Source organism: Chenopodium quinoa, unplaced genomic scaffold (assembly GCF_001683475.1).
Source record: "Chenopodium quinoa cultivar QQ74 unplaced genomic scaffold, ASM168347v1, whole genome shotgun sequence".
Classification (NCBI taxonomy): Eukaryota; Viridiplantae; Streptophyta; class Magnoliopsida; order Caryophyllales; family Amaranthaceae; genus Chenopodium; species Chenopodium quinoa.
The window spans coordinates 742,870-758,632 of record NW_018743099.1 but is presented as its reverse complement, the minus strand read 5'-3'; the positions used below and the strand labels follow the sequence as shown (position 1 = coordinate 758,632).

The 15,763-nt window shown below is 32.1% G+C and overlaps 4 protein-coding genes across 7 annotated transcripts; 1 reads left to right on the top strand and 3 right to left on the bottom strand.

Annotated features, from left to right (window-relative positions):
- Positions 1 to 472: 472 nt before the first annotated feature.
- Positions 473 to 2,694, bottom strand: LOC110731812 (GDSL esterase/lipase At5g22810-like). Its single transcript, XM_021911698.1, has 5 exons — positions 2,241 to 2,694; positions 1,782 to 1,912; positions 1,425 to 1,658; positions 1,043 to 1,298; positions 473 to 826 (listed from the first exon to the last, which is right to left on the bottom strand). The coding sequence occupies exons 1-5, from the start codon at positions 2,482 to 2,484 to the stop codon at positions 633 to 635; spliced, it is 1,059 nt and encodes a 352-aa protein (XP_021767390.1). The 5' UTR covers positions 2,485 to 2,694; the 3' UTR covers positions 473 to 632.
- Positions 2,695 to 3,310: 616 nt separating this feature from the next.
- Positions 3,311 to 9,673, top strand: LOC110731811. Of its 4 annotated transcripts, none has more exons than XM_021911696.1 (9): positions 3,311 to 3,582; positions 5,319 to 5,451; positions 5,714 to 6,065; positions 6,184 to 7,809; positions 7,907 to 8,087; positions 8,316 to 8,438; positions 8,532 to 8,669; positions 8,758 to 8,961; positions 9,076 to 9,670. In XM_021911696.1, exons 2-9 carry the CDS (start codon positions 5,364 to 5,366, stop codon positions 9,262 to 9,264), a joined length of 2,901 nt encoding a protein of 966 aa, XP_021767388.1. In that variant the 5' UTR covers positions 3,311 to 3,582; positions 5,319 to 5,363; the 3' UTR covers positions 9,265 to 9,670. The 4 variants fall into 4 exon arrangements, with proteins under 4 accessions (XP_021767388.1, XP_021767386.1, XP_021767389.1 ...); XM_021911694.1 differs by lacking the exon at positions 3,311 to 3,582 and having other exon boundaries at positions 4,896 to 5,451; positions 6,184 to 7,183; positions 7,316 to 7,809; positions 9,076 to 9,673; XM_021911697.1 differs by lacking the exon at positions 3,311 to 3,582 and having other exon boundaries at positions 4,896 to 5,451; positions 6,184 to 6,307; positions 6,515 to 7,809.
- A 133-nt stretch (positions 9,674 to 9,806) lies between these two features.
- Positions 9,807 to 11,123, bottom strand: LOC110731810. The gene is made up of 2 exons (XM_021911692.1): positions 10,655 to 11,123; positions 9,807 to 10,563 (listed from the first exon to the last, which is right to left on the bottom strand). Exons 1-2 carry the CDS (start codon positions 11,099 to 11,101, stop codon positions 10,546 to 10,548), a joined length of 465 nt encoding a protein of 154 aa, XP_021767384.1. The 5' UTR covers positions 11,102 to 11,123; the 3' UTR covers positions 9,807 to 10,545.
- Positions 11,124 to 11,144: 21 nt separating this feature from the next.
- On the bottom strand, positions 11,145 to 12,964 carry LOC110731895 (protein FAR1-RELATED SEQUENCE 5-like). The gene is made up of 2 exons (XM_021911814.1): positions 11,211 to 12,964; positions 11,145 to 11,160 (listed from the first exon to the last, which is right to left on the bottom strand). The coding sequence occupies exons 1-2, from the start codon at positions 12,962 to 12,964 to the stop codon at positions 11,145 to 11,147; spliced, it is 1,770 nt and encodes a 589-aa protein (XP_021767506.1).
- Positions 12,965 to 15,763: the final 2,799 nt, after the last annotated feature.

Below are 15,763 nucleotides of genomic sequence, written 5' to 3'. Positions count from 1 at the left end.
TTTGACATTCAAATTTGATCAAAATTTGACCATAATTAGATTTTTATAGACTTTAACCTAATTTGTACAACGCCATATTTTATTGTTTATACCTCTTACCTAAAATTCCCCTAAAAATATTTAATCATTTCTCTTTCTTTCAAAGTCCCAACATAAATTATTTAAAAAGTCATTTAGTCATTCTCACATTTGATTTCTTGCAGGATCTCATTGTACTGCTAACAAAATAGGAACTTAGGCTTAAAATGTGTTCTTTATCCTTGGAAATTTGAGAACAGTTCAAGGCCTTGAGATAAATGTAAAGGAAGTTAAAAATAGCCTGTAATCCGGTATATCCTATTAGCACCAATAATTTATCAAGATACGAAAATTGCTCAATATATAAGAATCAAAAATTTTAATATAAAACTTTATCAAACCAATCCTTTTTCAAACATCTTATACTGAGTTTAACAAAGACAAAATGTGATCAGATATGATCAAGAATCAAGATACTTCATAAAATATGGTTATTGTGCAACCAATTTCACTCTTCTGCACACTTTTATATGAAAATGTGAAATACAAATTCTGATAGTCATTGTATAGAAAAACATATCTTAAACAACTGATATGTTATTTTGAAAGAAATTCTAAGAGATCAGGGAAACGGCAGCTGCAACAAGATCATCAGACAGAATTCTGTTGGTGGCTTCTGTTGGATGAAAACCATCCCAGAATACATACTCAGACGCGTTTTTACAGGTTCCTGGCGACTTTGCATTGCATAAATATGATGTTTCTAGCAATCCTGTTCCACAACATGCCTTTCTTGCCTCAACAAACCCTGCATTTCATTTCCAATTCATCAGACCGCACCTACATGCTTTTGAAAAAATTCTATTGGCATAACATAATAGCTCAGAATTGCTGTCATACTGTAATATGATCACAGATCTACTGAATGTAATGTGATCAGCCTTATCACTTTCCTAGAGTGTACTGCGATTTTTGATTTATAAGATAGTATTGTTGAGTATGATAGAAGAGTTAAAAGTAGTACCATTGTCTTCAGGCTTAGTGACCAACTCGTAAAGTGGCTGGTAAATATCAAACACTACCAAAGTAAGATTTTTAAGCTGGGTCTGCAGCTCCTTCGCAGTAGAATTAAGCATATCATTGAACGTAATTGCGTCTTTGTTTATGTGATCTACACACTCATTACTGTCCTTTCCAAAAATGGTGATTGCAGCCGGTAGGCATCCTAGAGGTGGGAGCGACGTTACTCCTACTTTTCTTGCTCCAAGCCAATACAACTTCTGCAGTACACAAGAAAAAAAAACATAGTTTTTTTTACAGGTTAACTTCTACAGTTCAATATTTTCTTCTGGTTTACCCCTCAGCAGAAATACAAAGTAGAGCAGTTAGAATGAATGAAAACATACGCGAACAAGTTGTGCAAATTCTTGTACAAGAAGGTTAGAGAATGCCTCAGGAGAGTAAAGCTTGTAAAGAAGAGGGTTGATGTAATAGTTCTGAAGGAAATCACTGCTTCCAGCAGTAATCAGATAAATTCCCTCTGTTATTATTGATGTCGCGTTGGTTTTTCCTGCAAGGGACACTATTTTCTTCTGGTAGTCCATATAGTGTTCCAGCTGCTCGCTCAATGAAATTGTGCCCTTCAACCAACAAAATCATGTATCAAATAAAATTCTATTGTTACCAAAAACATATACTTGTATTTCTTTAGGTTAAAAAAATAAACAGATGACATAAAAGATATAGTACTTGTATAGACTTACATATATCTTGGGTGTACTGGCATGATACCCTGAAGAAGCAGAGGCGAAATTAGCTCCAATTAGAAGGTTTTTCCCTGTTGCATCTATGCTGAGGTATGCTGGTTGGTAAGACGTAAATCCTATAGTTTCAGCTGTAAAAGAAATCCAAAGCGACTGATGTTAGTTTTTATTGTTTGTTAGACTATTAGCATAAGCTTTGATATACATTGATCATATTTCCTATCATAAAATAAAACATCGCGAAAACTTATCCAGTAGGATGACTTGTTACTCTGTACGTCAAGGGCCTTGCCCAAGACCAGCTGATTATCTACAACACATTAAGATTTAAGAAGCTTGAAAAGCCTTCTTTTAGGCATAAATTTTTAACACGATTTAAAAATCTTCTTTTAGGCATGAACTTTTCACAACAAAAATCGAACGTAAAGGAAATATAAATGAATGAATATAATAACACACCAGTAAAGTCAGTAGCAAGTTTGCCATTGCAAAATCTTCCTGTAGGCTTATGGTGGGAGAAATCTCTACCATAAGGAGCAAAATTCGACTTCACAATCGTATGAAGATCGTTGTTATTACCCACATCAACTACTGAATCACCAAATATGAACAATGCTGGTACAATTGATTGTCCATTTACAGCAATACTTAGTAACACAAAAATAACAAGGCAATATGCTACAAAATTGCTCGAAATCCCCATTTTTTATTTTTTGTTTTTGGGTGAATTGTGAATATATTTCAAACTTGTGTATTATTACAGTATTTGTTTGATGGTTTGATTTGGTTTTTGATGATATGCATAGGATTTAAATAGCATTTGGAATAGAATTATTAATTGTTGGTTGGTAATTTTGTATGTACATGTCTAAGAAACTTGTGTATTTCCAGATTTTGCTAGCAAAATATTGACGAGGTGATGTTTCAACTATGTGACTATATATAATTTGGTTAGTACTTTGGTCATTTGTCACGTTATTTCATACAACAAGCAAACAATTAGTATTGTCATACTATAAGATAAGTCAAAAAAAAAAAAAAAAAACTATTTATAATGTGTTTCTGGTGACTGAATTCTATAGTTTAAGCAACCAAATTTATTACAGAATAATTTTTTTTTTTTTTTGGTGTTTAGAGAGCCACAAAGGCTGTGATGAGAATCGATCCCAAGATCTCTTGTAATCGGGAGGGGAGCTCTACCCACTTGAGCTATCCCTCACTCTCACCCTATTTCTTAAAAAGCCTAAAATATTTACGATTTAAAATACAATTTTTGCAACTTACAAAAAATGTGCCTCACTCAAAAGCCCATCCTATAAATCCAAATAATTAATTGAAATGTAGTAATAGTTGATTCATCTTTTAATGATACAACATTTATAGGTCACATTTTTATTTATGTCATCCTAAAAATTAATAATCCTTTATGTTACTTTAACTAAATGATGAATGTTTGCCTGTTTGGGATACAAAAATATAAAAAGTGAGCAATTAGGATATACTTAAAATATATATATTAGGATTAGGATCATGTAAAAACAAGTCTTAGGGTGAAAACATGAAAACAATTAATCCCAGCCGTAGATTATAATCTAGCGGATGATATTTAATGTATATATATCCTAATTTTCTCTCTCCTCCCGCGAAAACACTTTCTCTTTCCTCTGTTATTTTCTTCCTCCTCTTCCTTCTCTCTTCACTTTCTCTCTCCTAATTTCTCGACATTAGCGAACTCCTTCAGCAACACCGCTTCAATTACTTTGATTTTTAGCAATTTCTCAGCTCTACGATCTATTATCAGGTGAGTTCTTTGTGGTAATTTCGCTATTTTTGCACGATTTGAGGTTATTAGGTTTCTGAAATTTTGTTTGCTGGAATTTCATGAGTACTTTTTTGTAGATTCAACCGAAAATTTAATGTCTATTATGTTTTTCGTGTATGATTTTTGTTTAATTTTGTAATTTTGCAAGTTTTTTTATTTTATTTTTTCGATTTGATTTGATTTTTTGAATTTCAACTTAAGTTTCGTTTTAGTAGAAGTATTTTTTAAATGTATTTTGTTTAATTTTTCTTAATTTAAGTAAACTAGGTTTTTATGTGTATTTTTGCTCGAAATTCTGCTTTTGTTGTTGTTCTTCATCTTCTTAGTAACACGATTTTTGTTGAGCATAATTTTGTTTTTGTTGATTTCGAGTTTAGCTGATTTTTGTGGATTTTGATTTCGAATTAATGCCTGTTAGGAATGCGAATAGCTAAAATGCGAATTGTGTGTGTGTGTTTGTGTTTGGAGTAGTTAATTCGAATTTTGAGTAATTTGAAGTGTTTTTAGTGGATTTGTGAGTGAATTCGGGAGAGTTTGGAGTAGTTAATTCGAATTTTGAGTAATTTGAAGTGTTTTTAGTGGATTTGTGAGTGAATTCGGGAGAGTTTGGAGTAGTTAATTCGAATTTTGAGTAATTTGAAATGTTTTTAGTGGATTTGTGAGTGAATTAGTGAGAGTTTGGAGTAGTTAATTCGAATTTTGAGTAATTTGAAGTGTTTTTAGTGGATTTGTGAGTGAATTAGTGAGAGTTTGGAGACATAAATTAGCTACACTGGTTCCTGCTTCCACTTGGTGTCCAACTCGATTTGTATTTTCCCGTGTTCCGTTTGGTGTAGGCAACAGGAATGGTCATCAATCTCTTGCTAATGATGATCTGGAATTGAGACCTGACCAACATGGTGACATGTTTGGAGATGGACTAACTGCCTTGGTTGCATTGGTGTTCCTTGATGTTGTTGTGTTTCTCTCTTACAACCTGTCTTTTCTTATTTGTGATTTGAAGTGGTTTCAGCTGCATCAAATGTCATTAGGTTCCTACATGAATTATTTGCCTTTTGCACTTAGATAAATTTTCTGGTGTTTGTGATATTGATGCAAAGACTCTTTCCACATCAACCGTAGAAAGAAAGAAAGAAAGAAAGAACATAAAGTATGAAGAATGCTTCCTGGTTTAAGATACTGACTTTGATTCTATATGTCCGATTTTTGGTGTTGAGCAGACTGCTTAAGCGACTAACCCAGGAGCTACAGACATCTGGGGTGGATTTGTGATAGATTGCTTTTGATCATGCTAAATCGACATCTACATGACTTTCTTGACTGTTGAAAAGTGTACTTCTAGTCTGACATATGTGCATGGTTAATTTGACTCTGTACTGGATTTTGCTTCAAAATTTCTGAATTAGGCCTGTTTTGAACTTGAATCAAGGTAGCCAGAATTCGAGGATTTGGATACCTTAGTTTGATCTGATTTTCACTGCCCTGACCTGACCTGAATTGATTTTTTTATTCGTAAACAAATTGGTTGTCAAAAGACATAAATATGAATATGACCTGAACTTGTTCTAAACCAAACCAAAATAAACTGAATCTTTTTGGAGGGGTGTTGGACTATGTTATTTTTGAAGTTTTGTTTTAAAAAAAGGTCACTATGCCATAAAAAGAGGCAACTACTTTGGTTTCTTTTGTTTATCTTTTCGTATGTCTTGTTACAGGGTGCAACAAGGATTTTCATTCGATTTGGATTAGATTTTATTCCTATGGTGAGAACTAGAGGTGGTGCTACTTTTAAAAAAAGGAGAGGCCTTCGTAGCTCAACAGGAGGAGTTAAATTGAAAGATACAGGAGGTATGATGAATGTTTGATTTTTGGATTATTAACCTTAATATACTAGTTGCTATATTATGATAGTCTCCTAATACTATAGAATGTAGGTCCCTATATTAATATAAAAGTTACTATATTATTAGTTCCCTATGTAACTGAAAAAGGTCACTATATCAATGACAATGATTATTATTTTTAAGTTATTAGTTTGCTATATTATAATTGTTTGCTAAATGAAAATGAAGATAATTGTATATATAACTATATGCTTGCGTGTTTTTAGCATGTATCAATCTCGATCATGAAGATGAAGAGCATATTGATGGTGGAAGCAAAATGATCGATGATGATACTAACAGAGATAAAGATGCTTGTATTGAAAAAGGATTGAAAAAGAAAGCTATCACTAAGAAAAAGAAACCTTCTAACATTGAGAATGCTATACCTTTGTCAACTGTGATGGAAGGAAAGAAGGGGAATGAGTCTTCTTCTTCACATGCTATTGTTTTGCCAGCTAAGAAGAGAAAGTTGGATGAAAATGAAGGTCTTAAAGTGAAGAAAGTGAAGGCAAATAAGGATAAGAACATTGTGATTCATAGGCAAGAATCTGCAATCATAGATAGTGATGTACATATGTAAGTGAATATTTGTTTCTTTTTTTTGAAGTTTTGTTTAAAAAAAAGGTCACTATGCTATAAAAAGAGGCTACTATTTTGGTTTCTTTTGTTTATCTTTTCGTATGTCTTGTTACAGGGTGCAACGAGGATTTAAAACACGTTGCAGGCCATTTCATTTAGTAGAGATGATTAAAACTTTTTCAGATGATCAAATCAAGGCTGTTAAAGAAATTGGCTTTGGAGGTTTGTTATCTTTGAAGGTGAAACGAACTGCAACTGATATGCTATCATGGTTGGTAGATTGTTTTGATCATGGTAGCTGCATGTTTACTATTGATGGTAAAAAAGATTTTGTTGTGACTGAATTTGATGTGTATGATGTTTTTTGCCTTCCTTGCAAAACATCTAAGAAAGTTGAAGAAATTTCTCGTTGTGCTAATGTCATCAACCCTGATTATGATTTAAAGGTTAAATGGAGGTCTCATTTTGGTCTTATGGGTGAGAATGATCAGATTCCTTTGGGTTTTTTGGAATCTAAGATCCCTTTACTAGTAGATGGCGGGGAAGAATTCAGACAGCTTTTTATCATGCATGCTTTTTCAAGTTTTTTAGCACCTACGTCCAACAGAACTGTGGATTTGAGAATTGTAAAATGTTTGGTTGATGTTAATCAAATAAGAATTTATAATTGGTCAAAATATGTCTTAGATAGACTTTGTGAAGCCGTGAAGAGCTACAAAGAAGGAAATATAGAATGGTTTTGTGGTTGTGTTTTGATGTTAGAGATTATCTATTTTCATCGATTGAGGTTTAGGAATGTTGTGTTAAATTCTACAATACCTTTAATTCAACATTGGACTGATGTGGATATAAGAGATAGAATTAGAAATGAAAAGTTGTCCAAGGGTTTTGGGTGTGGAATTCTTGAGTTTGATACATATCCAGTGAGTGAGAAGTTGCAATTTGAGGATGGACAAGTTGTTTGTAATCAATTCAAGGAAGCTCCTGTGAATCAAACTTCTGGAAAAGAATCTGTTGTTTATGAAGGTGTCCGTAGCAATGTTAAGGGTGTTATTCAGTTTGAGCTACCTGCCAGTTCAATGTCTAATGAGGAAATCCGTTCAATTGCTATTGATGTAAGTATTTTACCCTTTAATTCTGTCTGTCTGTTTGGTTTTTTCTTTTTTTTTTTTTTTTTTTTTTTTTTTTTTTTTTTTTTTGTCACAAATTATTTTATTAAATCTAAGTGCTACATTTTTTTTTCACAGGAAGTTTATGAGAAGTTTTTGCTCATGAAAAGAGATTTAGAAGTGGTATCTAACTTCTACATGAATGAGTTGAAAGTGTTATTTCAGACTCGTAAATCTAATGATGCTTCAACTTCGACACCTCCAATGTCCCAAACTGATTTATTCTTTATGAATCCTCGTGTTCATGAAATTGTTGATGAGATTGTGTCTCTTGTAAATTGGGTAAGCAAAGTGCCTAATGGTTTGGATGATGATGATATTGATGATAATGGTGCACCTGCAAAAGAGATTAATGTTGTAGTTGGTGAGGTTCCAAGGATAGGTTTTGAGCATGTTTTGAGTAATGGAAAATCTAAATGCTCCCTTGCTATGGATGTTAGTCTCTTTGGTGATAAAGTTACATATGTAACTGAATATATGAAGTCAAGTAGTAAGGATATGAAGGTTTTGGATGCAGTTGTCCAGGAACTTGTTGACTACTGCATTAGTGATTATCATGGTTTCGATCTCAAGTAAGTCATGTCATTGTTTTTTTTTGTTATTTATTTTCAAATTTTAATAATAAGTGACTATGTTAATATACATGTGTCTTTTTATTTCCTTGTACAGTGAGGTGTTGGTATCTTTTGGCAAACCATTTGAGATTACAAGGAATGAATTCCTTTCATTAGGTGCACCGGCTATTGCTATATCTTCTGTTATTATTGATTGTTGGGCTATGTTGCTTAATGAAAACCAGAAGAGTAGTGCACATGGACCTCAAAAACTATATTTTGGTGTTTCTCAAAGTGTAAGTATCTTTCGGCTATTTAGTTACTACATCATTATAATGGTAGTTGTTCATTATAAAAAATTCATAAATTAATTTCACTATGTATTGAAAACAGTCACTATGATTCATAAATTAATTTCACTATGCAATGAAAACAGTCACTATGTAATGCAAGTAATTACTTTTAAGAAAAATAACTCTACCTTCTAATTTTTTTAATATTTATTAATGTTTGTTCTTTTTTAGGCTTTTTTACTGAAAGTTGCAAACACAGATAGTAACACACAAGACATTGACAAGCTATTTGACATTTGGTCAAGATGGTTGTTCATTCCTTGCAATGATTTTGATATTGCAAATGTTGAGTTGGTAATACATTGCAAATGTTGACAATCATTTTTCAACTAAGTACTTTTATATTAAGTTTTTCAAGCTTAATAGTTGTTTATTTATTTATTGCAGATATTTGTTCCTATACTCTTGAATGAGCACTTTTTCCTAATTGTTGTGAATTTGAAGGAAGAAAAGCTTCAGTTCATTGATAATATGAGTTATGATACAAAGTACATGAGTGAGGTTGAGAAGTTCTCTGATGTTCTGGTAAAAATATGATATTTTGGATTTTATTTGTATTTTTCTAGTTAGGATATGCTTCATGGAACCTAAAGTATTAATTTATTTTTCCTAGAGTGATATGCTGAGTACTTTTCTTGATCAACGCCTTCCTCAAAGTAATGACTCAGTGAAGAACATGATTGAGTATACTTTGGAGTCACCTTCTGTAAATTGGAAGTCTGGAAAACAGAAGAATAATGATAGTGGCATTTATACTATGGTCAGCATGCTTTACTTTGATGGAGCTGATGTGTTCGACTGCAATGTTTTGAAAACGGTTATCTCGTCTCATTTTTTTTATTTGGCTTTCAATTTTTATTATATTAACTATTTCCTCCATGGAATTTAACTAGCTTTTTTATTCTAATTTTTGCTTAAATTAATATATTAGGTTTCAACTAGACGGACATTGAGAGCTCAGATTGCTGCTACTCTGGTATTATCTGATATGAACATTGTCAGAGATGAAGTTCTTGAAAAGCTATCTGAATTCAGATTAATAAGGAGTCAAGTTGCAAAAGATGTTTTTGATGGGATTAAGAAGAAAACAAAGCAAGGTAAAAAGGAAAAGAAAGTATAGGCAGACTAATGAATATGTGGATGAAGTTTTTTGCTCGGAAGTATTTGTATTTTGCACAGAAGTAGGAAATCTAATGTAATGATGTAGTTTGCATCAACAAATGGATAATCTAACAAAATTGTATAAGTGTTAATATAGAACAATATGATATGATTCCAGTTCATACAAAGCTTTTGAATTGGTGGTATTGGTAGTTCTTTTGATATGTAATCTTTAATTGACATTCAAGAAGTTTAGTGAAATATATATTAGTTATAAATTTGGCGCCTATGTTATAAAAAAATGGTACCTATGTTATTTAAAAAGGTTTCTATATGATAAGGTCACTATGTATTTAAAAAGGTATCTATGTTATTTAAAAGGTTTCTATATTATAAGGTCACTATGTATTTAAAATGTTATTAGTTCAATGTGTTATATATAATTAAGTTATAATGCAAAATTATCACCATATTCATTATTATATTTTATATACATATGTGACAAGTTTTCAAAGGACCTATGATAAATATGTACCTAAAAATGTCTAACTTTTTTTTATCTCTTAAAAAAGAAAAAAAAAAACTTGAAAAAGGATATTATATTACTTTTTATAGTCATTATGTAAGTAAAATGGCATTATATGAGGTAAAAATTTCCAATTACTATGCGATGCAAAAGGATCACTATGAGATGCAAGAGCGTTACTATGTGATAAAAAAGATTTCTATAATAATCTGTCTCTATTTAAATAAAAGGTCACTATGTAAGGTAAAAGTGTCGTATTTATATTAATCTATTCTTAAGCTATTCATTTAGTATATCAATTAAAAGAACGAGCCCCTCCTTCCCTAACTTTGTATTGGCTTAATCGATGTGGATTAGAAGAATTGTTAAAATGTGAGTATTTTTTATACGGTTGTTATATCATAATAAAGGTCATTATATCACTAAAAAGGTTATCACGGAATAAGGTGTCAATACGATGAAAAAAAGTCACTATGACGTTAAAAACACATACTATAATATAAATTGAAGTTATCATATGCCAATATGTCACTACATCAAAATAACAATATAAAGGTCAATAAAAAGTTTAACAATAAAAGGTCACCCTATCAATAAAATTTTAACAATAAAAGGTCCCTGTTTAATATATGTGAAACAATAACAATCACTATATCAATAAAAAGGGCACTATAGCACTATGTTCTTTCTTTCCTCTCATCTCCTCTATTTCAGCACTAGGCTGTCAGTAGCCGATGTTGCTTCTTGTAAATATGAAGTGGTTTTGCAGCCTTTCTACTCTTCTTTGAAATCCTGAAATCATGTACACGAACATATATAAAGTGAAAATCTAGTGGGAAGTAAACATAGTACAAAATTTATTTATTTTTTTCTACAAAAATACCTCATTCAAGTTGGATTTTTTTTGCGGACAATTCCGACTATCATGGTTTGTTCTCTGACCACAAGTTCTACAAAGTCTATCTTTCCTTTGGCTTTCCTCAATAGCTATCTCTTTGTCAGATTTTTTCCTTTTTCCACTACCACTACCTTTGTTGGAAGACTTGTTTGGAGGAAGAATATCAACAACTATGTCATTAGATCCAACAAATAATTCGATGTGTTTATTTTTTGCCTCACGTTTATCAACTGGACTTATAGAATCCAAGTCTTTCATCTCATTTTCAAAAGATATTAGCTTAGACAACAATGACTCTAGGCATTCAACTTTCTCCTCACAAAGACTTACACATGAAAAAAACCTGCACCATAAATCACCAACTAGCTTTTGCTTCTTATCCTTCTCTGCCCCATCAAGCAAGTTGTTTAAGCCAAAAATTGGTTTCTTCATAGCTTCTTTAGTCCAACGATGTAAAACATATTGTCTTGGAATCTCAAATAAGAACTTTCCTTTCATGACAAAGAGAATGTGACGACATAATATTCCAACAGATTCAAACATTTTACAAGAGCATGAAGCATCATTAGAACACAAAACATATGTGACATGATAGCTTTTTTTCCTTGTGTTGTCAACAATTCTATATTGCTCAATCCCTTCTTCTTCTTTGATGGTAACATTACTTATACCACAATTGTACAAAGCATGCTTGAATTCCTTTTGGAATATGTAAAATACATTATGAGTGTAAGCAAATGCAGCATGCTTTTCCAAGTACAGGGGGGTGACAAGTTGGGGATGTGTAGTTTTTGAAGTAGCATTCAACTTGTCTTGTGTGTGCCTTTGAGCATCGATTGCAGATTCATAGCGAAACCACAACTCAACCAATAACAAATGTTGATTGGTGAAATTAGTGAAAAAGCTATTTTCACTCTCTGATCTTTGAGTTGACCTTAAAATCCCACCCATAAAAAGATCACGAAAGTAGGAAGGAATCCACATATTCCTTATATTATACATATTTTTGAACCAATCTTCATTCACTAAATCAAATTCAGACATCACAGACTGCCAACCAATTTCAAATTCTTCTGGTTCAAGGTCTCTATTCCACACAACAGAGTTTAGTTTATGAAGAAAATCAGTTTCTAAGCATAATTTGGGCCCTACCTTTTGTGGCACTTTTTTCATAATGTGCCACATACAAAACCTATGTTTTGCCTTATCAAGAACTTTTTCAATTGCCACTTTCATCGCAGGGTCTTGATCTGTCATGATACAGGTAGGCTGACAGTTATTCATTGCCTTTAAGAAAGTTTCAAATAACCATTCAAAGGATTCAATATCCTCCTTTGCAAGTAAGCCTATCCCAAAAGTCACACACTTACCATGGTGATCAACACCCGTAAATGGGGCAAAAACCATAGAGTATTTGTTGGTGTCAAATGTTGTATCAAATGTAATCATATCACAGAACAACGAATAATTTTTTCTACTAATTGCATCTGCCCAAAATACTCTTGTCAAGCGTTGATGTTCATCCATACAATGCTCAAAGAAAAAGGCACCTTCACTGTTTTCAGCTTTTTCTTTCAAATTGTTTATAAACATCGAAGCATCTTTCTCTTGTATGTAAGCTTTCAAGTCTCGATTAAAGTTCTTGAAATCATTCAATGTTGCACCTATATTATCATAGCTACCAAGATGTTCTTTCATCAACTTATAAGACTTGTTTGGACCAATGTTCAATCTAGAGTTGTCAAAAATGAATTTTTTCTGGCCAAGTTTAAGGTTTCCAACATTTGCCAAAAAATTCATTGTGTTGGGAGAAGCAAGATTGTGGCTATGAGATTCATGAAAGACATAAACCATCCATTTTCCATCTGAACGTTCTCTAAACCCAATCATTGCATTACATCCAACACGATTTATGGTTCTTTTTCTAGCTTTAGGATTTTTATCTTTGTTAGAAACTTTTGCTTTAGTTTCACCATCCTTCGTAAACCCTTGTTTATTACAATGTAAATATTTCAAGTAGACTTTATCACTATCTTTAATTCTCTTTTCAGTACCTAGTCTTACCACAAACCCACCAAATCTAGCATATTGCTTATAAAAATCAACACCTTTAAGTAAGGAATCAAAAAGCATACCAAGTGTAGGCTTTAGTTCAGGGGGACAACACGGTATAAACTCTTTTGTTCCTCTGGGAGTGTAACACACACTTGGGCCCTTTAGTGACGGTAAGTTTTCAGCAACATTGGTAGTTGTAGATGTATTTGAGCAACTACCTTCTTCTGACTCCTCTTGCATTGTCTGCATATAATATCAAATATATGGTTTAAAATGGGTACTATAATAAAATAATCCATTCCATGGTGCAACTAACTGGACACCAACAAAAACAGTCTAAAATATATGGTTATGGTATCATAAAAAAGAGTTACTATATGGTACTAAGCAAGGTGTTAGTCATTTAAGCAAATACACAAACACCTTATGTGCAACAATTTCTCCTAGTGTTTAATATCATATATCCAGGAAAAAAAAACTTTAATATAAAAAAATTATATATATATTGCAAATATTTATACAAAAACGAAAAAAGAGCATATTGTTGATGAGGATTGAAACTACAAGTTGATGAGATTGAAACTAAAAAACAGAGCACTATTATAAAAACAGTCTACAATAATCACATACAAGGAAATAACCTACCATGCGCAATCAAATAGAAATTCAAGAAATTCAGCTTATATACAAGGAAATAATCACAGTTATATCGGTATTGTAAGCCGCAATCAACTAGAAATTCAGCTAAAAACAGAAATTAAAGAATGAAGAACACTTACTAAGATTATTGAGGAAGCCCCAAATTATTGAAGAATCACGAGCCCTCAATTTTGGGAGTAAATAATCAAAGTAGCCCTAAAATTTGACGAATTGAGGAATTGACGATTTGATAATGAGATGAAAAGAGGATTTGCTGAGATTTGCTGAGATTTTGCGTTTTTCAGCAAAATTAACAGAGGATTTGCTGAGATTTGCTAAGATTTTGTGTACCTTGTATTTCAACCGTTAGATTATATCATTAATAATCTATGGCTGAGATTTGCTGTTTTTAGTTTTCACCATAAGCCCTGTTTTTAGCGGAACCCTCCCGTATATATATATATATATATATATATTATATTTTAAGAATAAAAAAAAAATTGTTTGCACGTTATTTTTTAAACAAATTTCACATTTTATGGCTTGTTTGGCATCATTTTTGTTTCATTTTTTTTTTCAAGATGGGGTATACATATATACTTTTAAAAAACAAAAAACAGAAAACCACAGCAATTTCAAACGAACCCTTACTTAAAAATTTGATTATCTATAATGATTTATACTTAAATTTTTTTCATATTATACATTTTCATAAAAAAATACTTATTATATTTTATACTAGACTTGGAAAACGAGTCGTTCGGGTCGGGTTCGGGTCAGGTCAATTCGAGCTGTGTTAATTTCGGATCGACAAATATTCGGGTTGGGTCAAGTTCGGATCGGATCAGGTCAAGTTCAAGTTGAGTCAATTTTCGGGTCGAGCCAAGTTTGTGTCGGGTCATCAAAACATATTCACTTACAAAAAATAGTTGGAAAATACAGTAAAATCGTTAAAAAAAAGTGAGTACCTATTAGTTATTTAGAAAGAAAGAAGCCCTAAATTAAGTAATTAACCATTTCACCCTATTCACTTTAGGAATCAAGTCACTTCGGGTCGGGTCGATTCAGGTTAAAATTTGGTCGGGTCACTTTGGGTCAGGTCAAGTTCAGGTTTCGGGTCAATTTCGGGTCGAGTCATTTTGGGCATCGGGTCAACTCCATTTCGGGTCGGGTTAGTTTGGGTTTAGGTCAGGTTAATTCGGGTTCGGGTCAATTTCGAGTCTCTGGTCAGGTCAGGTTAAATTTGGATTTTTTTTTAAAAAAAAATGTAACAGTTTTAAAAATTAAATTACAACAGTTTTTTTTATTGCTATTTAAAAAAAATAAAAGAAATTCGGGTACCCTATGTCCCTACCCGAATAATTTGGGTACCCGAAACCCGGATACCCGAGATATTCGGGTCGGGACATGGACGAATTAACAATTACCCGAAACTCCGGATACCTGGATTTGAACACCCCTAATTGACATATATTATAATTTTAAATGTCAATTTAAAAAGAACGGTATCATATTATTTAAGACAAAAAGTAATACTAGTACTTTCCCAAAGAAAATGTTTAGTAGTAGCTTCATTATTTCTCCTAATAATATTATTCCCTGCGTCTCCGAAAGAATGACCCTTTTGAGTTGATTTCGCGGGTATTAAAAAGTTAAATAAAAAAGAAGTAAAAGTATATTGGAAAGATAAATTTACATGGGGTTTTTATAGGAAAGTTAATTTTACACAAATATTATTGTAAATTGGTGGATATTTTAATGCAAATAGGTCGATCATTTTGAGACTAAAATTAGGCCAAAAGAGCCGAACTTTTAGTAAGGAAAGGAGTATTGTTTTGTTAAAAATGGCCCATCTTTTTGATAAATTAAGAACCGCATAATATTGCAGGTTCCGTCATTATGTGCAAGATTTTATTACCAACCAATTGTGTGTGTAATGTACTAGAATGAACTATGAAAATGTGTTTATTAACATTGGAAATGGAAAAGAAAACTTACTTATAAAGTTTAACATACTTGGTCAAAAGCTTAGTGCTTATAATAATATCTACCCCATGAATTTCAGAATATATATATACATGCAGGTTCAACTTAATTAATTAGTTTAAGTAACTTATTAAACAAGAATGAGTAGCAGTTGCTTCATAGACAAGCTTTAAGAACCCAAAATACAATTATATGTTATGTTAGGACTTAGGAGCACCATACACAACTTTTAAAAATTAAGAGAGTATTAACCTAGAGAGTATTAAGAGAATATAAGTGATTAAGGCTAAAAATGGGTACCTTATAATATTAAAATTTGGAATATTGATATCCATGGATTGTAAATAACGGGCAAAAACATCCTATCCGTAACAGGCGGCGGCCGTTACGGATAGGCAATGTTATTTGTAACGG